Source organism: Mustela putorius, unplaced genomic scaffold, assembly GCF_011764305.1.
Source record: "Mustela putorius furo isolate JIRA1106 unplaced genomic scaffold, ASM1176430v1.1 tig00000592_pilon_pilon_pilon, whole genome shotgun sequence".
NCBI lineage: Eukaryota > Metazoa > Chordata > Mammalia > Carnivora > Mustelidae > Mustela > Mustela putorius.
Genome location: NW_025421426.1, coordinates 8,501,806 through 8,517,217, shown reverse-complemented (window position 1 = coordinate 8,517,217; position 15,412 = coordinate 8,501,806). Strand labels below are relative to the sequence as shown.

At 52.2% G+C, this 15,412-nt stretch overlaps 1 protein-coding gene across 6 annotated transcripts in view; it reads right to left on the bottom strand.

Annotated features, from left to right (window-relative positions):
- ELMO2 (engulfment and cell motility 2) overlaps positions 1-15,412 on the bottom strand; it is a 38,736-nt gene that overhangs the window by 4,471 nt on the left and 18,853 nt on the right. For 2 of the 6 annotated variants that reach the window (XM_004746287.3, XM_045082134.1), the window contains exons 9-19: positions 12,891-12,969; positions 9,755-9,805; positions 5,449-5,571; positions 4,959-5,093; positions 4,278-4,382; positions 4,087-4,195; positions 3,560-3,696; positions 2,278-2,441; positions 2,080-2,192; positions 1,799-1,906; positions 983-1,065 (exon numbers count right to left, since the gene is read on the bottom strand). In XM_004746287.3, the coding sequence (XP_004746344.1) occupies positions 983-1,065; positions 1,799-1,906; positions 2,080-2,192; positions 2,278-2,441; positions 3,560-3,696; positions 4,087-4,195; positions 4,278-4,382; positions 4,959-5,093; positions 5,449-5,571; positions 9,755-9,805; positions 12,891-12,969 (1,207 nt within the window). Of the gene's footprint in view, positions 1-982; positions 1,066-1,798; positions 1,907-2,079; positions 2,193-2,277; positions 2,442-3,559; positions 3,697-4,086; positions 4,196-4,277; positions 4,383-4,958; positions 5,094-5,448; positions 5,572-9,131; positions 9,359-9,387; positions 9,541-9,754; positions 9,806-11,721; positions 11,758-12,890; positions 12,970-15,412 lie in introns of those variants that run through there. The other 4 variants (XM_045082138.1, XM_045082136.1, XM_045082135.1 and 1 more) reach the window with 4 other exon arrangements.

Here is a 15,412-nt window from a genome sequence, read left to right as displayed (position 1 = left end):
ACAGAGATCACAAGTAGGCAGAGAGACAGACAGAGAGAGAGAGGAGGAAGCAGGTTCCCTGCCGAGCAGAGAGCCCGATGTGGGGCTTGATCCCAGGACCCTGGGATCATGACCTGAGCTGAAGGCAGAGGCTTTAACCCACTGAGCCACCCAGGCGCCCAAAAGATATTATTTATTTATTTGACAGAGAGAAAGAGAAATCACAAATAGGCAGAGGAGCAGGCAGGGAGAGAGGAAGAAGCAGGTCTCCCGATGAGCAGAGAGCCTGATGTGGGGCTCGATCCCAGGACCCTGTGATCATGACCTGAGCCGAATGCAGAGGCTTAACCCACTGAGCCACCCAGGCGCCCCAACATTTATATATTTTTATACAGAGAAATTAAGTTATCTATAAGAATGCAAACATCTATGGGATATTTGATATTAAATAACAACTTTTTAAATTTCTTTTTAGGTGTGGTAATGGTATTGGGATTAGGTTAAGAGTCCTTATCGTTTTCAGATACATTCTAAATATTTAAGAGGGAATGATATCATACTTGAGATTTTCTTCAGAGTAATAGTAAGTGGATGGGTAGGATGTGCCATAGTTGTTAAGGCTGGGTGATGTGTATGTGGGGCTTCTGTTTCTGTGTATGTTCAAAACTGTTCTTAGTGTGGCACCTGGGTGGCTCAGTGGGTTAAGCCTCTGCCTTCGGCTCGGGTCATGGTCCCGGGGTTCTGGGATTGAGCCCCACATTGGGCTCCCTGCTTAGTGGGGAGCCTGCTTTCCCCCTCTCTCTGCCTGCCTCTCTGCCTAGTTGTGGTCTCTCTCTGTCAAATAAATAAATAAAATATTAAAAAAACAAAACAAAACCAAAACGGTTCTTAGTCGGGGCGGGAGAGCACGCACTTAAACAGCAGCCACCACCGACTGAACCCTCCGGGCACCACCATGACCATGATAGTGACCCTGACTCCGGCGGCCTGCCACTCCACTCACCTTGTTCTGTTTCAGAGCACTCTTCTCTTTCATGTGGGGGCAATCCTTCCCAGTGACAATGGCCTTAATGTCTGCAACAGGAACTGGGAAAGGAAGGGAATTAGTCTCTGTAAGGTTTATGCTGTGAGTGGGTCTTTGCTGTGCTGGGAGGGGAGCTCCAGCCCCCAGACCAAAGAGCTGTGTCAGCTCACAGAGAGCGGCCTTGTGCTAGTTTCTCCTCCACGGTCCCTTCCTGGGGGCCTGGCCTGCTAGGCTGTGTCCAATCTCACTGGGGGTCAGTTCAGGGCTTTGGGATCTTCTCCCTGAGGACCAGGGCCTCAGATGCTCACATCACGTCCACGGCACCGTGATGAAGGTGACAATGCCATGAGCACAAACAGCCAGCCCCCATGCTAAGGGCTTTACGTACATGACTCATTCAATTCTGACGAAGGGGATGTGCCTACTTACTCCCATCTTGCACGAGAAACCAAGGCAGAGGTAAGAATTAACTTGCATGAATTAGAACAGCAGAGGGAGGGTTCGAATCCAGACAGTCTGGCTCCAGAGCCCCCGCTTGTACCACTGCCCTACAAGGCAGTGTTGCAGCCCCCCTGACAATCTACACCCCCATATCCGTCGGGGATCCCACTGACTTCCCCGAGCAGCCCCGTGGGGTAGGCCAGGTAGAGATGACCTCGGACAGACTGAGCAGACAGGTCCAGGGAGACAAGCCGTCCAAGACCAGATAATCGGCTTGAGAGCACCAGGATGGAAACTCATGCCTCCTGACATCGAGTCCAGCTACTATGATACAGCAATGGAGAATGAACCTACTTTTCTCCTGCAGGGATTCAAACGTCACCTCCCCTTGCGGGTTGTCATCCAAGTCACCGTAGTGCAGGACCTTGTGGTTCAAGGCCAAGCGGCAGTACCAGAAACGTTCTGGAACACAAGGCCAGACAAGCAGGTGACCACGGACAGTTCTGGGAAAGGCCTGAGCACACGAAGGGCAAAAGGATGACGTGTTCCCAGGCTGCTCCCCGCACGGCTTTGTCCGGCAGGCTCCCTCCCCAGCGGGGTGACTCGGACCAGCCTAGTGGCCCAGATGCCCTCACCTTGCCTCCTGCGGTTCCCGATCTTCCGGAAGCTGCTGCCCTCACAAAGCCGGTTCAGCCGCTGCTGCTTGATCAGCTCCAGGATCTCAGGCTGGATCTTCTCCCTCAGCTCCCTGGGTGGACACGTAAGGGAGCAAAGGGGAGGTGAGGACACGGCGGGGCTGGCGGTGCCTCCCCCCACCCACACGCGGCACTTACACGATTGGCGGGGATTGGAAGTCATCCTGACTCATCCGCTCGGACTGGCGCAACCGCAGGATCTCAGAGTAGCTCAAACTACGCAGTTTGCTCTTGAACTGATCCAAAGAGCTGGGTTTGGAGGGCAAAGCTCGAGTGATCTGCTCCCGGACCACCTGCATGACCTGAGCGGGAAGGAAGGAAGCCGGCTGCCTCAGCGCCTCCGAGGATGAAATCAGGCCAGTTCCAGGCAGCCTGGCCCTGCCCCGGCCTTGAAGGGAACCCAGACACCTGCTGGGTGAGCGAGAGTATGGACTCTCAAAGGCACACCTCTTAGGTGGTTCTCAAGGACAAATGCCTGATAGGGACAAGTGCTTTCTTTCCCATGAATTTCAACTAGCCGGCAGTGTGGTGGAATGAGCACGGGTCCAGGAGTCGGAGAGAAAGGAGCTCAGATCCTGACCCCATCTCTTAATCTGTGCCTTGAGCAAGCCACTTGCCATGTGCAGACCTTCTTCAGCTCGTCTCTGGAGCAAGAGACAGGAAGACTCGTTTTTGGATACATGCTGCCTGCAGGACGGGGAGGTGCTATGTGGGTGCACAGTGCCTGATGCGCGGGAGTGCGTTCAAGAGACGTGCTACTTCCTCTCAAACAACAGTTAAAGAGAAAACAGGCCATCCCACGGCCTGTCCGGCAGCTCTGCGCCCACTCAAGGCAAAGTCTACAGGAGAAAAGACTAGAGGGAGACGTGAGATCATCACTGGGTGGTGGAACTACAGAGAACGTTCTCCTCTTTATACTTGGCAAATTGTTTACAATGAGATGTGTGGCTTTTAGACTGTCAGCTTCCAAGGGCCCTGCAGTCCCTGCGAAGTGTGGGGACGTGGGAATGACTACCGAGCGGGTAGCCAGGATGTGCCTATCCTGCCAGCCCCCTCCTCTCCCTCGTGTTGCCCAGTCCCAGGACCACCCCAGGGCCTGACACAGTAAAGCGCTCGGTCAGCCAGTGCCATTATGGTCAGGCGCAGCCTCCTGCCCTCTCCAGGAGACAGGCGGCCATGGCGGGTACTGGCTCCACTGGGTCCGCGACAGGCTGAGGGCATCGAGGGGCAGACCCTGGCTCCAGGCTACAGGGGAAGCACAGGCAGAGGGGCCTCAGGTTCTCCAGGGCTGCACCTCGTGACCCAGTGCAGCTGACCACACTGGTTTCCCAGCTCAGAGGCTCCCCAGGCTCCAGCCAGTGGCCCCACACTGTCACGTGATAGCCTCTGCCCGTGGGCGTCAGAGGTTGGAGGCACGCACCTTGTTGAAGTCCTCGGCTGTCGCCCTCATCTCCTTCCAGGTCTTGTTCAGCAGCTGGATGCAGATCCCGAAGAGCTCCTCGAAGGCGCGGTCATGGGTGAAGAACATTGGGTGGTAGTCGTTGCGGCCCTCATTGGCTGCGGAGCAGGAGAAGCGGGGCGGGTGAGGCGGGGCGCTCGCGGGCACCCACGTCCCAGGAAAAGAAGCAGAGCAAAGCCAGGGTGCCTGAAAAGCGTGGGGCGGGCCCGCCTCTACTTCCTCAGCTTTCTTCTGCCGGCCTGGCTCTGCCCTCTCTCCGGCTTGTCTCTCCTGACTCACGGGGGCGAACCAGCAGAGGCGCGGCTCCTGAACATGTCAAATGACCCGCTCCAACCGAGCAGCAGCCAGGAGTCCCATACACAAGGATGAGACGGCTCACCAAGCACAGTAGTCGCCCAGTCCCACCGACCCCCAGCTTTGTAACCTCGAGTCCCCCAGGCTCCGGCTTACAGAGTGGCTGAAGGAAGAGGCGGGTGGCGGGGACTTACGCAGTTCCCCAACCTGCAGGATCTCACAGAGCATTTTGGTGAGCTCGATGGCGCTGCGGCCGAAGGGGCACTCGTGCTTGTCTTCCCGGCTGCTGTTCTCCAGGACGATCTGTGGGGGCGGGCGGTGGCAGGGGGTTAGGGAGACGAGAGATGTGGCAGCAGGGCGGAGCCCACTGTCCCTGAGCCGTTACCCGGATATAGGTGTCCTGATGGACTTTCGCCAAGTACAGCATGTTGTCCAAGGCCAGCATTCCAGGAGGAGTCTGGGTAAAGTCCATCGCTGGGTTGATATGGTTCTGGGAAAATACAGGAACTGGATTTGAGACTTGGTAGCCACCTGTGTGCAGTGCCACCTGAGGGGATGGACTACTGCTCTCACCCTGCCACTGGCTCTCGTGTTCCCTCCTCCCTGCCCGCCGTCTCTGAGAGCCTGGGAGCTCCTGACTCTGGATGGTGCTGACTCACTCTGGCCCCCCCAGCGCCCCGCATACTGTACGCTGAGTGGGTAGGTGCACACTCAGTGTTCAACTGAATTAACACCATCCTCCAGTGTGTCCTCTCACAAGATGCCCACTTCTGCTTTTCAAAGCACCTCGCTCTCTTTCGGGAGAGGTCTTCTCTTTACCCACGTGACTGACCTCCTGAGCCCTCCAACATATGGATTTGTTCTACAGGGCCAAATGCTACAGGGAAATGTGTGACCTCCCAGCACCAAGGGCAACCAGGTGGCAGGGCCCCTCTAGCTTCTTAGTGTCATCTATTCCAGGACCACCACGATGCAGGGGGCAGTTCTCGGGGCTCTGTGTGGGTGTGTCCCCTGACCTCCTGTCAGGGTAGCAGGCCTTCCAAGATCCGTACTTTGGGGAACTTACAGTAAATCCCAGCATTTTGTAGTCCTTGGTATACATGGCTTTGCGCTTCTCAGTCCCACTCCCGGGGACACTGGTAGGGTCAGACTCGGCATCAAATGCAATTCTTCTCAGTTCAAATATAATGTCCCTTTGAGCCTGAGAAGTGAAACAGACAGCCAGGGGGCAAATCAGCTAGCCCAGGGAACAAGTAAGAGAGTGAACAGGTTGGGCTTTCCTGGGCGGGACGCTGGGCCTGATCAGTCTCCAAGAAAGCATCACCCCCGCCTTCCTAGGACAGAGGTGGGCTTGGCCCAGAGAGTCATGCAGCGGGAAGAGACGGCACACAGGCAGAGCCGGGTTTCCCAGGGCAACACAGACCCTTTCTGCAGACACAATCAGTCATGCTCTCTGGCGCACAGCAGGTGCCCTGTGTGCAGCCTAATGGTGGAATGCACCACATCAAATAGCATAGGACTTAAGCCAGGAGCAGTCTGTCCCACGGAACACCTACCTGGTCATTGGGGTCCATCTTGGTCATCATCCTTTCTTCCAGAAGGTTAAAGGTCAAGACTTGCAGGACGTAGAGCTGATGGGCCATCTCAGTTTTGATTGGGCGGTTCCCTCGAATCACATGCTGGTAAAAGCAAAGGCAGGGGGCAGAGGGCTGAGTGGGGTTTTCTTCTGCTGAAGACTTACATCCATGCTGGGAAAAAAGAAATTATGCTGGGCAGGGAACAGGGTTTCCCTCCCACACACGCAACTTGGGAGGCTTCATGTTCTAGAAGGGATAGAGCATGAAAGGGCTCAATTCAGGCTGAGAGGATTCACTGCAGGCCCCAAGGGCACAGTCCCTTTCTCCACACTCCCCTGGGCAGGGGAAGTGGAACCAAGGGAGGGGTTATGTCTGGTCACGCCAAAGATGAGGAAGGCTACCCACTACGATTAGGATCCCAGGCTCAGTGCTGGACCCTCCTCCAGGCGGGCACTCAATCCAAGGCATCAGACAGTGTGTGAGGAGGACTCCGCTCTGTCCTCCCTTAGAAAAATACAATGTCGTAGATGGTCTCATCAAGTAGAGGCTTTAGGAAAGGCCATTTTCTTGAAATGGTGTAGAGACACCTACACAATGGAGGGCACTTAATGCTCCCTGTCCAGCCCCCATGCTCCCCCACCACGGTCACCACGGGCTCTCCTTCTCACTCTGCATGTGCTCCCCTCCCTGCGTCCCCTACGTTCTATCCCACCCCCTCTTGCACGCCCCCCACCACGCCCTCTCAGTTCTTACCTCCATCCCTCTGACGCCCACTCCACTTCAGGCTCCCTCCTTCCCTCACGCCTCCCCTCTGTCCTTTCCCCACACACTAGCTCTCTGCGTCCCTTGATCAATGCCTGGGGATGTTCTTGCCTCCTACTGTCCTGCTCTCTGCGTCCCCTGGGTTGATCAATGCCTGGGGATGTTCTTGCCTCCTACTGTCCTGCTCTCACTCCCACAATGGCTGCACTTCCTGGCTTGTTCCCTTGTATTTTTCTTTTTTTAAAAAAGATTATTTATTTAATTATTTGACAGAGATCACACGTAGGCAGAGAGGCAGGCAGAGGAGGAAGCAGGCTCCCTGCTGAGCAGAGAGCCTGATGATCCCATGACCCTGGGATCATGACCTGAGCCCAAGGCAGAGGCTTTAACCCACTGAGTCACCCAGGCGCCCCTCCCTGTATTTCTTGCTTTTTCTCTGTCTTACCCTCCACCTTGAATCGTTCTTGGGTCTCTTCTCACCCAAATGAGACTCCTGCCCACTCTGCCACACACATTCCCTCCATGTCCTTCATGTTCTCTCACGCAGTCAACTCTATGCCTCCGGAGCTGTGCTATCTGATATGGTGGCCCTTCGGCATATGTTAGAATTCACTGAAGTCAAAAATTCAGGTCTTTGGTCACACTAGCTACATTTTAAGCTCAACAGGTATATGTGGCCAGTGGCTCCCACCCAATGATAGAGTAGATACAAAACATTTCCACTGTCACAGAAAGTTCTATCAGACAGTCCCGCTCTACAGCTCCGTAATGCTAGAGTTTGCTCTGGCTCGAGATCAATGTCTTTAGACCTGCGCAGTCCGATTTGGTAGCCACCAGCCACAGGTGGCTGTCGAGCACCTGAAACGTGGCTAGTCCAAACTGAGATGTGCTGCAAATGTAAAACAGATGCCAGATCTCAGAGCCTTAGCATGAAACAAAGAAAATACAAAATATGTCATAACCCATTTTTTCCTATTGATTACGCACTGAAATTACAGTATATGGGATAGAGTAAGTTAAAGTAAATATATCATTGAAATTGGTTTCCCGTATTCCTTTTTTACAGTTGCTACTCTAACATTTAAAATGAAGGACGTGGCTCGTGCTGTATTTCCACTTGCCAGTGCTGTTCTAGCCCTCCTCGCCCTGACATCTGACTCCAGAGTGTTCTTCATTTCTGTAGATCTGAACAGCTTAATGGCAGCCACAAGCCACGGTGAGTATTTTAACTGAAATATTAAAAAATTACAAACTTAGCTCCCCCGTCACACTACACACATTTCACGTGCTCGGCAGCCCCACGTGGCCAGCGGGCACCATGCCGGACAACACCTCTGTACTGCAGAAGGTTCCAAAGGCAGTGCTGCTCCTAAGTGTTCACCAGTGCGAGCTTAGGCCCTCCTCCTCCTCCTCCTCCTCATGGCAGCTGTCTGCGGCTCTCGGCTCTCTGCTCTGGGCAGGTGCTAGTCTCCAGCCCAGGCCGACTGCTCTGCTCCTCCTCCCCCTACCTTAGCAAGTTACCCCACCTCCAGCCTCTCACTGCGGTGTCTCCTCAGCGCCCCCCCCCACCTCCTCTTCTCTTCCTCTGAGCCTTCCTCCCTTCCTCTCCATAATTCATCAAACCACTCTGAGAAGAGGTTAAAGTTAATGTGATATGGTTTTCGTTCACCTGAATCCCGCTTTCTCAAACTTAAGAGATGTCACAGCGGGGAGGTAACCACTCTGCCAACAACGGCTTCTAGGAGTGCAGCCCGTCGGAGAACTCATCGTTCCAGAGCTCTCATCTCAAAATTTGACTGCTAAGTAATTCAAGGCCTAGACTCCGTGGCCTCACCTCGTGAACTCCCAGGACTTCAGTGAGCAAACATTAACCATTTCATAGCAGACTATCTAAGTCATGAGTCCTGACCCTGAATTGTCTTCTATGGTAGAATCTTCGCTTGTTCCCAGGTATGTCCAGAAATGAGCTGAACTAATCCCACTGACGTACATATTAAGCCTCGAAGTTCATTACATTTCCCTCAGAAGTGTACCCTCCCTCCCATGCATGCGGAGCATGGCGCCTAAGAGGGCTGTTCAGGAATCTGGACAGGCACCTGCTGGACCTCTGTGCTCCCCATCCCTCATGGGAGATGGCCGGGGCGTCTGCCCATGGCCCTCCTGCCCACAGCCCTCCTGCCTGGCTGGTGGTGGGGCTCTGACCAGGGAAACGGCCAGCAGGCAGGAGCTGGTTCTGCAAGGTGAAGAGGTGGGCTGTGTTTGTTCAAGGCAGCCTGTTGCTTGGCTTTGCAAGTGCCCAGAGCTCACTTCTTGAATGCTACCACCTCTGTCTCCCGTTCATAGTAAGAGGCCTGCTGATGTGAGCAGGGCGCTTACCAAGGGCCAGGCACCCCGCTAAGCTCTGTATACCTAAGAGCTTGGTCGGGCCTCACATCCAGATGAGCAAATCAAAGCAAATCGAAGTTAAGTGAATTGCTCAAGATCAAAGATTGGTTAATGGCAGAGTGGAGGCTGGGGACTCTGAAGTTCGTGCTCAGAATTCTCAAGCCTTTCACACCTGACTTCTCATTTCTCATTTGACTCCTTTCACTGGGGCCTCCTGGTTTTCCCTTGGTTTTGACAACGGGTAAAACAGCCTCCCTTTCACCCAGATCCCCAGCTCTCTTCTCCGGCTCTCACCCTTCCCCTCCCCCCCGCTCACAGCCCCGCGGGGGGACAGGGAGTCAGCCCCCTTCCCAGATGCTTCCCTCCTCGCCACCTCTCCCTCTACTTTCCTCCCTCATACACCCCCAGGAAACACACACACCTGCTAGTAGGAGGTTTCTAAATGCCAGCCTGGTTATGTCACCCGCCTGATGACAGCCCCACCACTGCGCCTGGGAGAGAGACTAAGGCCCTACCTGACCTGGGCTTTGATGCTCTCCGGCCTCCAGCCCCTGCGCACGTCTGCTACTTGAGCACCCTCTGTGTGGTCACACGCTCCTTCCAGGTCTGCTTTGGAAGCCTCCGCCTCACCAGCCATCTTTCTTCTAGAGGTTCCCTGACAGCAGCCTCTCCTGAAATCCTCCCCCAACCCTGAAGCTGGATGGAACCACAGACCCCACGGTGCTCTGGCGCCATCGCATGGGACCGGAAGATCTTTGAGAGCAAACACACCTTCTGCTCGTGCCCCCACGCAACTCAGTTCTGATCACTGTTAGCGGAACGGATTACTTTCCTCTTTGGGGCCAATTTTAACACGTTCCTTCCGGATAAAAACTGCCGGAGTTGCAGGGCCATAAATAGACAGCTGGCTGGCCTCTACCTCCTCAGAGGCTCTGCGAGAGTCCTGGCAGGACGGCCTCCTAGAGACAGCTCTGTTTACAGAAGATTACAGGAAAAAGCTTCCTGCTTAACAAGGGTTTATTAGCACCTATCTATCCACTCAACAGTAATCTCAGTAATAACAATACAACCACAGTAACAGTAGCAGTTGGTATCACCAGTAACAAGTAACAAAACACAGTTTGCTCTGGGAACTTACGTTCAGGATAATGGAACGAAGGTGCTTCTGTGCAAAGGCATTGGCCATATCCTGTTGAGAAAAACAAGCCAATGTAAGGCAAGGTGGCAGGCCCCCAGCTGCGACAACTGTCAAGTGAAAAGTGGAATCATGGTTCTCTGGGGCTTTTTCTCTAAAACCTTTTCTCCTTTCAAATAAAAAGTGGGCGAATGGAAAAAAAAACAACCACCACCACCCATGGACCATCAAACATATTCTACACTCTGAAAACCTCCCGCACGCTTTTTTTCTGGGAGGGCAAACTGACTCAAATAGGACGTTCCCTCCCCCGTGGCACAGTCAACCACACCATCTTCCACGAGGAACAGAGACCGCTTCAGGACGAGACACTCGAGTCACAAGGATGCCGGGCAACAGGCAATGGACAATGCGTATGGAGCACAGAGCAGCGAGATGGGTCCCATGCACCGTTCCAGACAGACACCCACCCCAGAGGCTGGAAGAGTCTCTTCCAACCGGCGGACAGGGCTGAGGCCCCAGCGGCCCCTCCGGGCCCCCCAGCGCCACACAGGCTAGCGGGGCTGGGGCACAGGGGCTCCTGCCACAGTAAGTAGCCGTGATTCACTTTTGACCGGTTTGGAGAACAGCACATTAGTGCTTTGGGGTAATTTCTCATAATAGGGGCATCGTTTTTACTGTATTTCTTTCAGATTCTGACAGTAACCGCTTTATTTATTTGGCACACACAGGAAATAAAGGATCCCGCATAAAGCAGCCTTCCAGGGAGCCGAGCTTCAAGGGTCCTTTTAGGACCTTGTTTTGGCTGTTCTTACACAAATTCTCTAAAAACGGATGATACAGACACTTCATGATTTTTGAAGGGATGACAAGTATTACAACCTCAACACTGCCGAGGGCTCGGCTTCACCAGAAGATCGGGACCCTCAGACACTTGGACGGCCCGAGGAGCTCCAAAACGTGTGGCTATTTTCCCTCAACAAAATGGTCCCAAAGGTTCCTGTGCTTTTAATCTTTGTGACAGCTTTTCATAATTCTTCTGTCTCCTCCTTCCAGTCTCGGCCATCGCTTCTTACCACGTTAATTAGTATGACTTCACTTTCTAAACTGCTGCCTTAATTTAATTTTATGGGTAATTCTAAATCAATGGGCCTGAGGGAGCTGTCACACCTCTCCCACGGAGCAGTTTCTGTGAGCACACTCATTTTTCTCAGAGCTAAAAGGCCTTTCCCTCTCCCTTCTACGTCTCTACTTATATCCCCAATGGCTGACACTGCCAGGAACATTAAGTTTTACTTTGCATCCCCTGAGCACACACGCTGGCGGGCAGAGGAGGAAGGTGGCCTAGAAACTTCTTTGGTAGCCATAGGAGGTCGGCTTGAGATTAAACCTTGCTGTGGACAACTCACAAAGTGGGTAATTGACATTGGCCTACTGCTAGAATGTGATGGCCTTAGACTAGAAGCTTCCCTGGGGTGCTGGGGGAAGCGCTCATCTTTCTTCATAGCCTCATAAAGCCGACCTCTACAGCTCCCTCTAAGAAACAAGCATGCAAATTCCCTCCTGACAACTGTCTAAACTTCTTCAAATTCCAATGGCCCAATATGTACCCAAAGCAACACGGATTTATCTTTACTCTCTGCCATACCAAGCTGGAAGGTGATGCATCTGTGTTATCAGCTGGGTGAAAGTCTCAGGCTGTTTCAGAATCTGACCTCCCCGGCTGAACCACGAACTTATGTAAAGGCAGGTTACAAAGGAAACACTGGGCAGCATCCCCTAGGGGAGGCACCCCCTTAATCCAGCACATTCCCTGAATGTTCTGACCAATGACTTTTACAGCACGCAACCTTTCCCTGGGTCTTGGGAGTTCCATGAACCCCTCGATCAGAACAAGAGGGTCTCGCCCAGCTCTGACCTCCCCACCTGGAAGAGAGCTGGGGCCCTTTCCACACGGCGGCGCTACTTACAGTGACAGGCAGGTCTAGAGGGTTAAGGTGCTTGTCCTGCCGGCAGAAAGCAAAAAGCACAGAAAGAAGCAGATGGAAGAATGAGCTTTCAGCTTACATTCAAAACAGGACTACGAAGGGAGAGATTAACAGAACAAAGCCATCCAAGAAAGACAAGGACACACAGAACCATAGATGCTCCTGGTCCTCCCATGGGAAGCCACCAAAAGCTTGGTTCATGATCCCACCCGAATTTCAACTTCCAGAGACCATGCTATGGACAGAGAATTTAATAGTCTGTCTTCTGTATGCCACTTGGGCTTTTTTTTTTAAGCCAGAGATATCTGGAGTGTCAGAGTTGGAAGAGCCCTTAGAGATCATTTATTCTGACCTTTTCATTTATAGAAAGAGAAATAGAGACCTGAGAGGTTAAAACACCTGCCCAGGCCGGAAATGCAGTCAGTCTCTGGGCCCCGGGCTCAGGTCAGTGCTTGTTCCCTGGCCCAGCCAATCCTTGGTTTCCTCAATCATAAAACAGGGAGCTTGTTTTTCCTCATGACGCCCCTGGGAAGTACACAGGGCACAGGCTGCTGCTCCCCTATCACAGAGGAGGACCCTGGGCCTCTGAGCAGCAGAGCTCGGTACATCACGTCGCACGGCTAACGGGCCGGGGAAGAAAGCAGCTTTGAATCTGGGCCTGAGGGTCTTTACACATGAAAACTTCATGGCAAGATCTCATTTGTCCCGGTTTCCTTGGACTGGATGGTGATGTCTAGAGGGGCCTCCTCTCCCTTCTCGGTCCTCTAGCCTGGGTCTGCAATGAAGACCAGCCTGGGCTTGTTGTATATGAGGTCTTCTTGGAAGACCGCCACCCTGGCTTGTTTACCTGTTGTCGGAGGCTCTTTCGGCTATAATGACAAAGTTGGCTGCCACACAGGCCCTAAGCCCTCAGAGCAAAAAATATTTACTCTCAGGCCCTTGGGAGGAAAAAGTCTGCAGGCCCTGCTCTGACCTGAGACCCGGGCCTCGCTTAGCAAGGCTGCTCCGAAGGCCCCTGCCACAGAGGGAGGAGAGGAAGGACTCTTGGGGAAATGGCTGCGCATCTGCTGTCTGCACAACGAAGGGCGGATGGGAGACAATTCTTCTCCTGGAAGAGCCCAGATGAAAAGCTTGAAAAGGCAGCCACAGACCTGTCGCTTGTCCTCAGGAGCCTTCAGGAAAAGCGCGTTAATCAGTGCAATGGCGTAGGTCTGAATCTCCTGGTTGGAGCTGTGCCAGTGGAGAAAGAAGGCAGAGGGAGATTAGAAGACTGACCAGCAAGAGGACACGCGGGTGCATTTGCAACGGTCGCTCAGACGGTAATCAAATAATCATCCAGGGTGAATATCTCAGAAGCCTTAAAAATGGGCATACTCTGCAACCCGGCAACTCTACTAATACGGTAATCAGAGAGCCGCGCAAGATGTACTGGCAAAGCATTTCATTCAAGTACTGTCAAAAAAAAGAAAGAAAGAAAGAACAGTAAATAATTCAAATGCCCACATTCGCAACTCTGTTTATCACGTTACAGGACTAAGTTGTCACTGAAAATCACGTTGTAGAGTAAAGGTTCTTCACCCGGGGTTCAGGATGGGTTTGGAGTGTCTGTAAACCCAAGAAATGGTGCAGAAATCATTCCATGCAGTTGGTTGACTGTGTTATTTTCTCCAAGAAAGTGAGAGTCTATAACTGTTACTGGATTTTCAAAGGCATATGGGATGCAAAAAAGATGTAGAACTACCCGTTTAGAAGAATCTTTACCATGGGGAAATGTTCAAGGGCTATTACTCTGTAAAAAAGTCAAGGTACACAGAGTATACAGAGTAAGCTCTCAATTCTGTTAAAAATATACAAGGAGAAAACGGCTAGCAGGGCGAGTCAGTTTAATGTGAACAGTGGTTCTGTCTGGAGGTGGGGAAGTGGGCAAAGGATTTATTCTTTGTGCTTTTCTGTATTTTCAGAGTCTTCAACTACAAACTTACTTCATTTTAAAACAGATTTGCTAGAACTGTTCTCTGGAATCTTATAATCCCGGCCCTTGGCAAGATGTTTCCACCTGCCACGCTGGGGGTACACTCGGGGCAGGGGTGGGGCTCTCTTTTTAGATAGGCCGGCAGACCTCCGAGTCAGGTGCGGGGCATCCTGGAGGTCTCATGGAAGGAACTCGGTGTCCCAGCCCGAACAGCAGAGAACATAATGTCTAGTAACAGCTACAGGCTGAAAATAGTCATGGACCGAACCCTAAAAAATGCCATGCTCCTCTATTACCCTTGGGGAACACAACTGGGTCATTCCTGATTCAGAAACGAAGAAACTGAGGGGTAAGTCTGACATCAGGAAAATCGGAACTCTCCGTCTGGAGTTTATGATGTTCCCTTCACTTCAAACAACATTTTTGGCTTTGGGGTATGAAAACAGAGACTAAAGAATTCCTTAGAAGTGACCAGGAAGATATCTGAACTGCAAATGATGCTTTCTTTTTATTTGGATTATTTGTGGGGTGGAGGGTAAAGCTGGGAGCAGAGCTGAGTCAGGCCAGGGCTGCTATAAACAGGCAATACTGGGAACTAACAGGGCATTCTGTTGGCATCTGTCCACGTCCAAAATGCTGAAAGGGAACAAGAGTCAGAAAGGAGTCAATGCTTTGTTTGGGGGAGTCCAGCCCCCTTAAATTGTTTAGAGGGGTTAAAGTGAAGTGAAAGAAATGGAGAGGAAAGGAACAGTGCTCCAAAGGGTTCATCTGTCTTCTGGTTTTACTGCTTTTAAAACATTTTAGGATGTGATAAACTCTTAGGGTTTTTTTTTTTTTTTAATTTACTTTTATTCATATTTATTTATCCATTTTTAAGTAGGCTCCACACTGCATGTGGAGCCCAATGCATGGCTTGAACCCACGACCCTGATATCAAGGCCTGAGCTGAGATCAAGAGTCAGAGGCTTAACCGACTGAGCCACCCAAGCGCCCTTGTGTTAAACTCCTTAGAAAACAAACAAAAGCAAACCACTCCTGAATTGAATACCTCACCTATGCTGGCCATCAGGCAAGATCTTTTATCTCCTTTGATCCTCATAAGTCCGAGTGGTGGGGAGAACTAACCCCAGTCTAGAGAGGAGGAAACCGAGACCAGGCGAGACCAGGTAAGTTGTTGCAGGCAGAGACCTGGTCAGAGTGTAGGAGAGCCGGGATCTGACTGGAAGCCTGAACTCCTGCTCAGTGTGATATTTTTTGCTACCCCCCACGGCATACCATTCGTTTGCTAAATGTTCATTCCACAAACACTAACTGACTTCTATTAAATCAAAGCAGGGAACCCAAAAAGAATTGGTCCTTCTTCCCAGAGAGTTCAAAATTTAAAGTGGGAGACAGGTAACAAAAATAGAGAATTTTATATCATTATCATAGGTAAAGAGAGACTATTTGGCCCAGAGAGGAGAGAGAGCATCTGATTCTGTCTGGCACGCGGCGGGACAGGAGGCTGGGAGCACTTGGCTTCATCCTGAGGGACGAGGAGCACCACGGAGGGTTTTAGCAGGAGCATGCCATGATCAGGCCCCAACACCAGGAGCGTCCCGACAGCAGTGTGGACATGCTGATGCTGAGTGACCGGGCGGACCGGCAGCTTGGAACACAAGCCACGGAGGAGGGCTGGGAGACAGCCAGAGGACGAGAGGC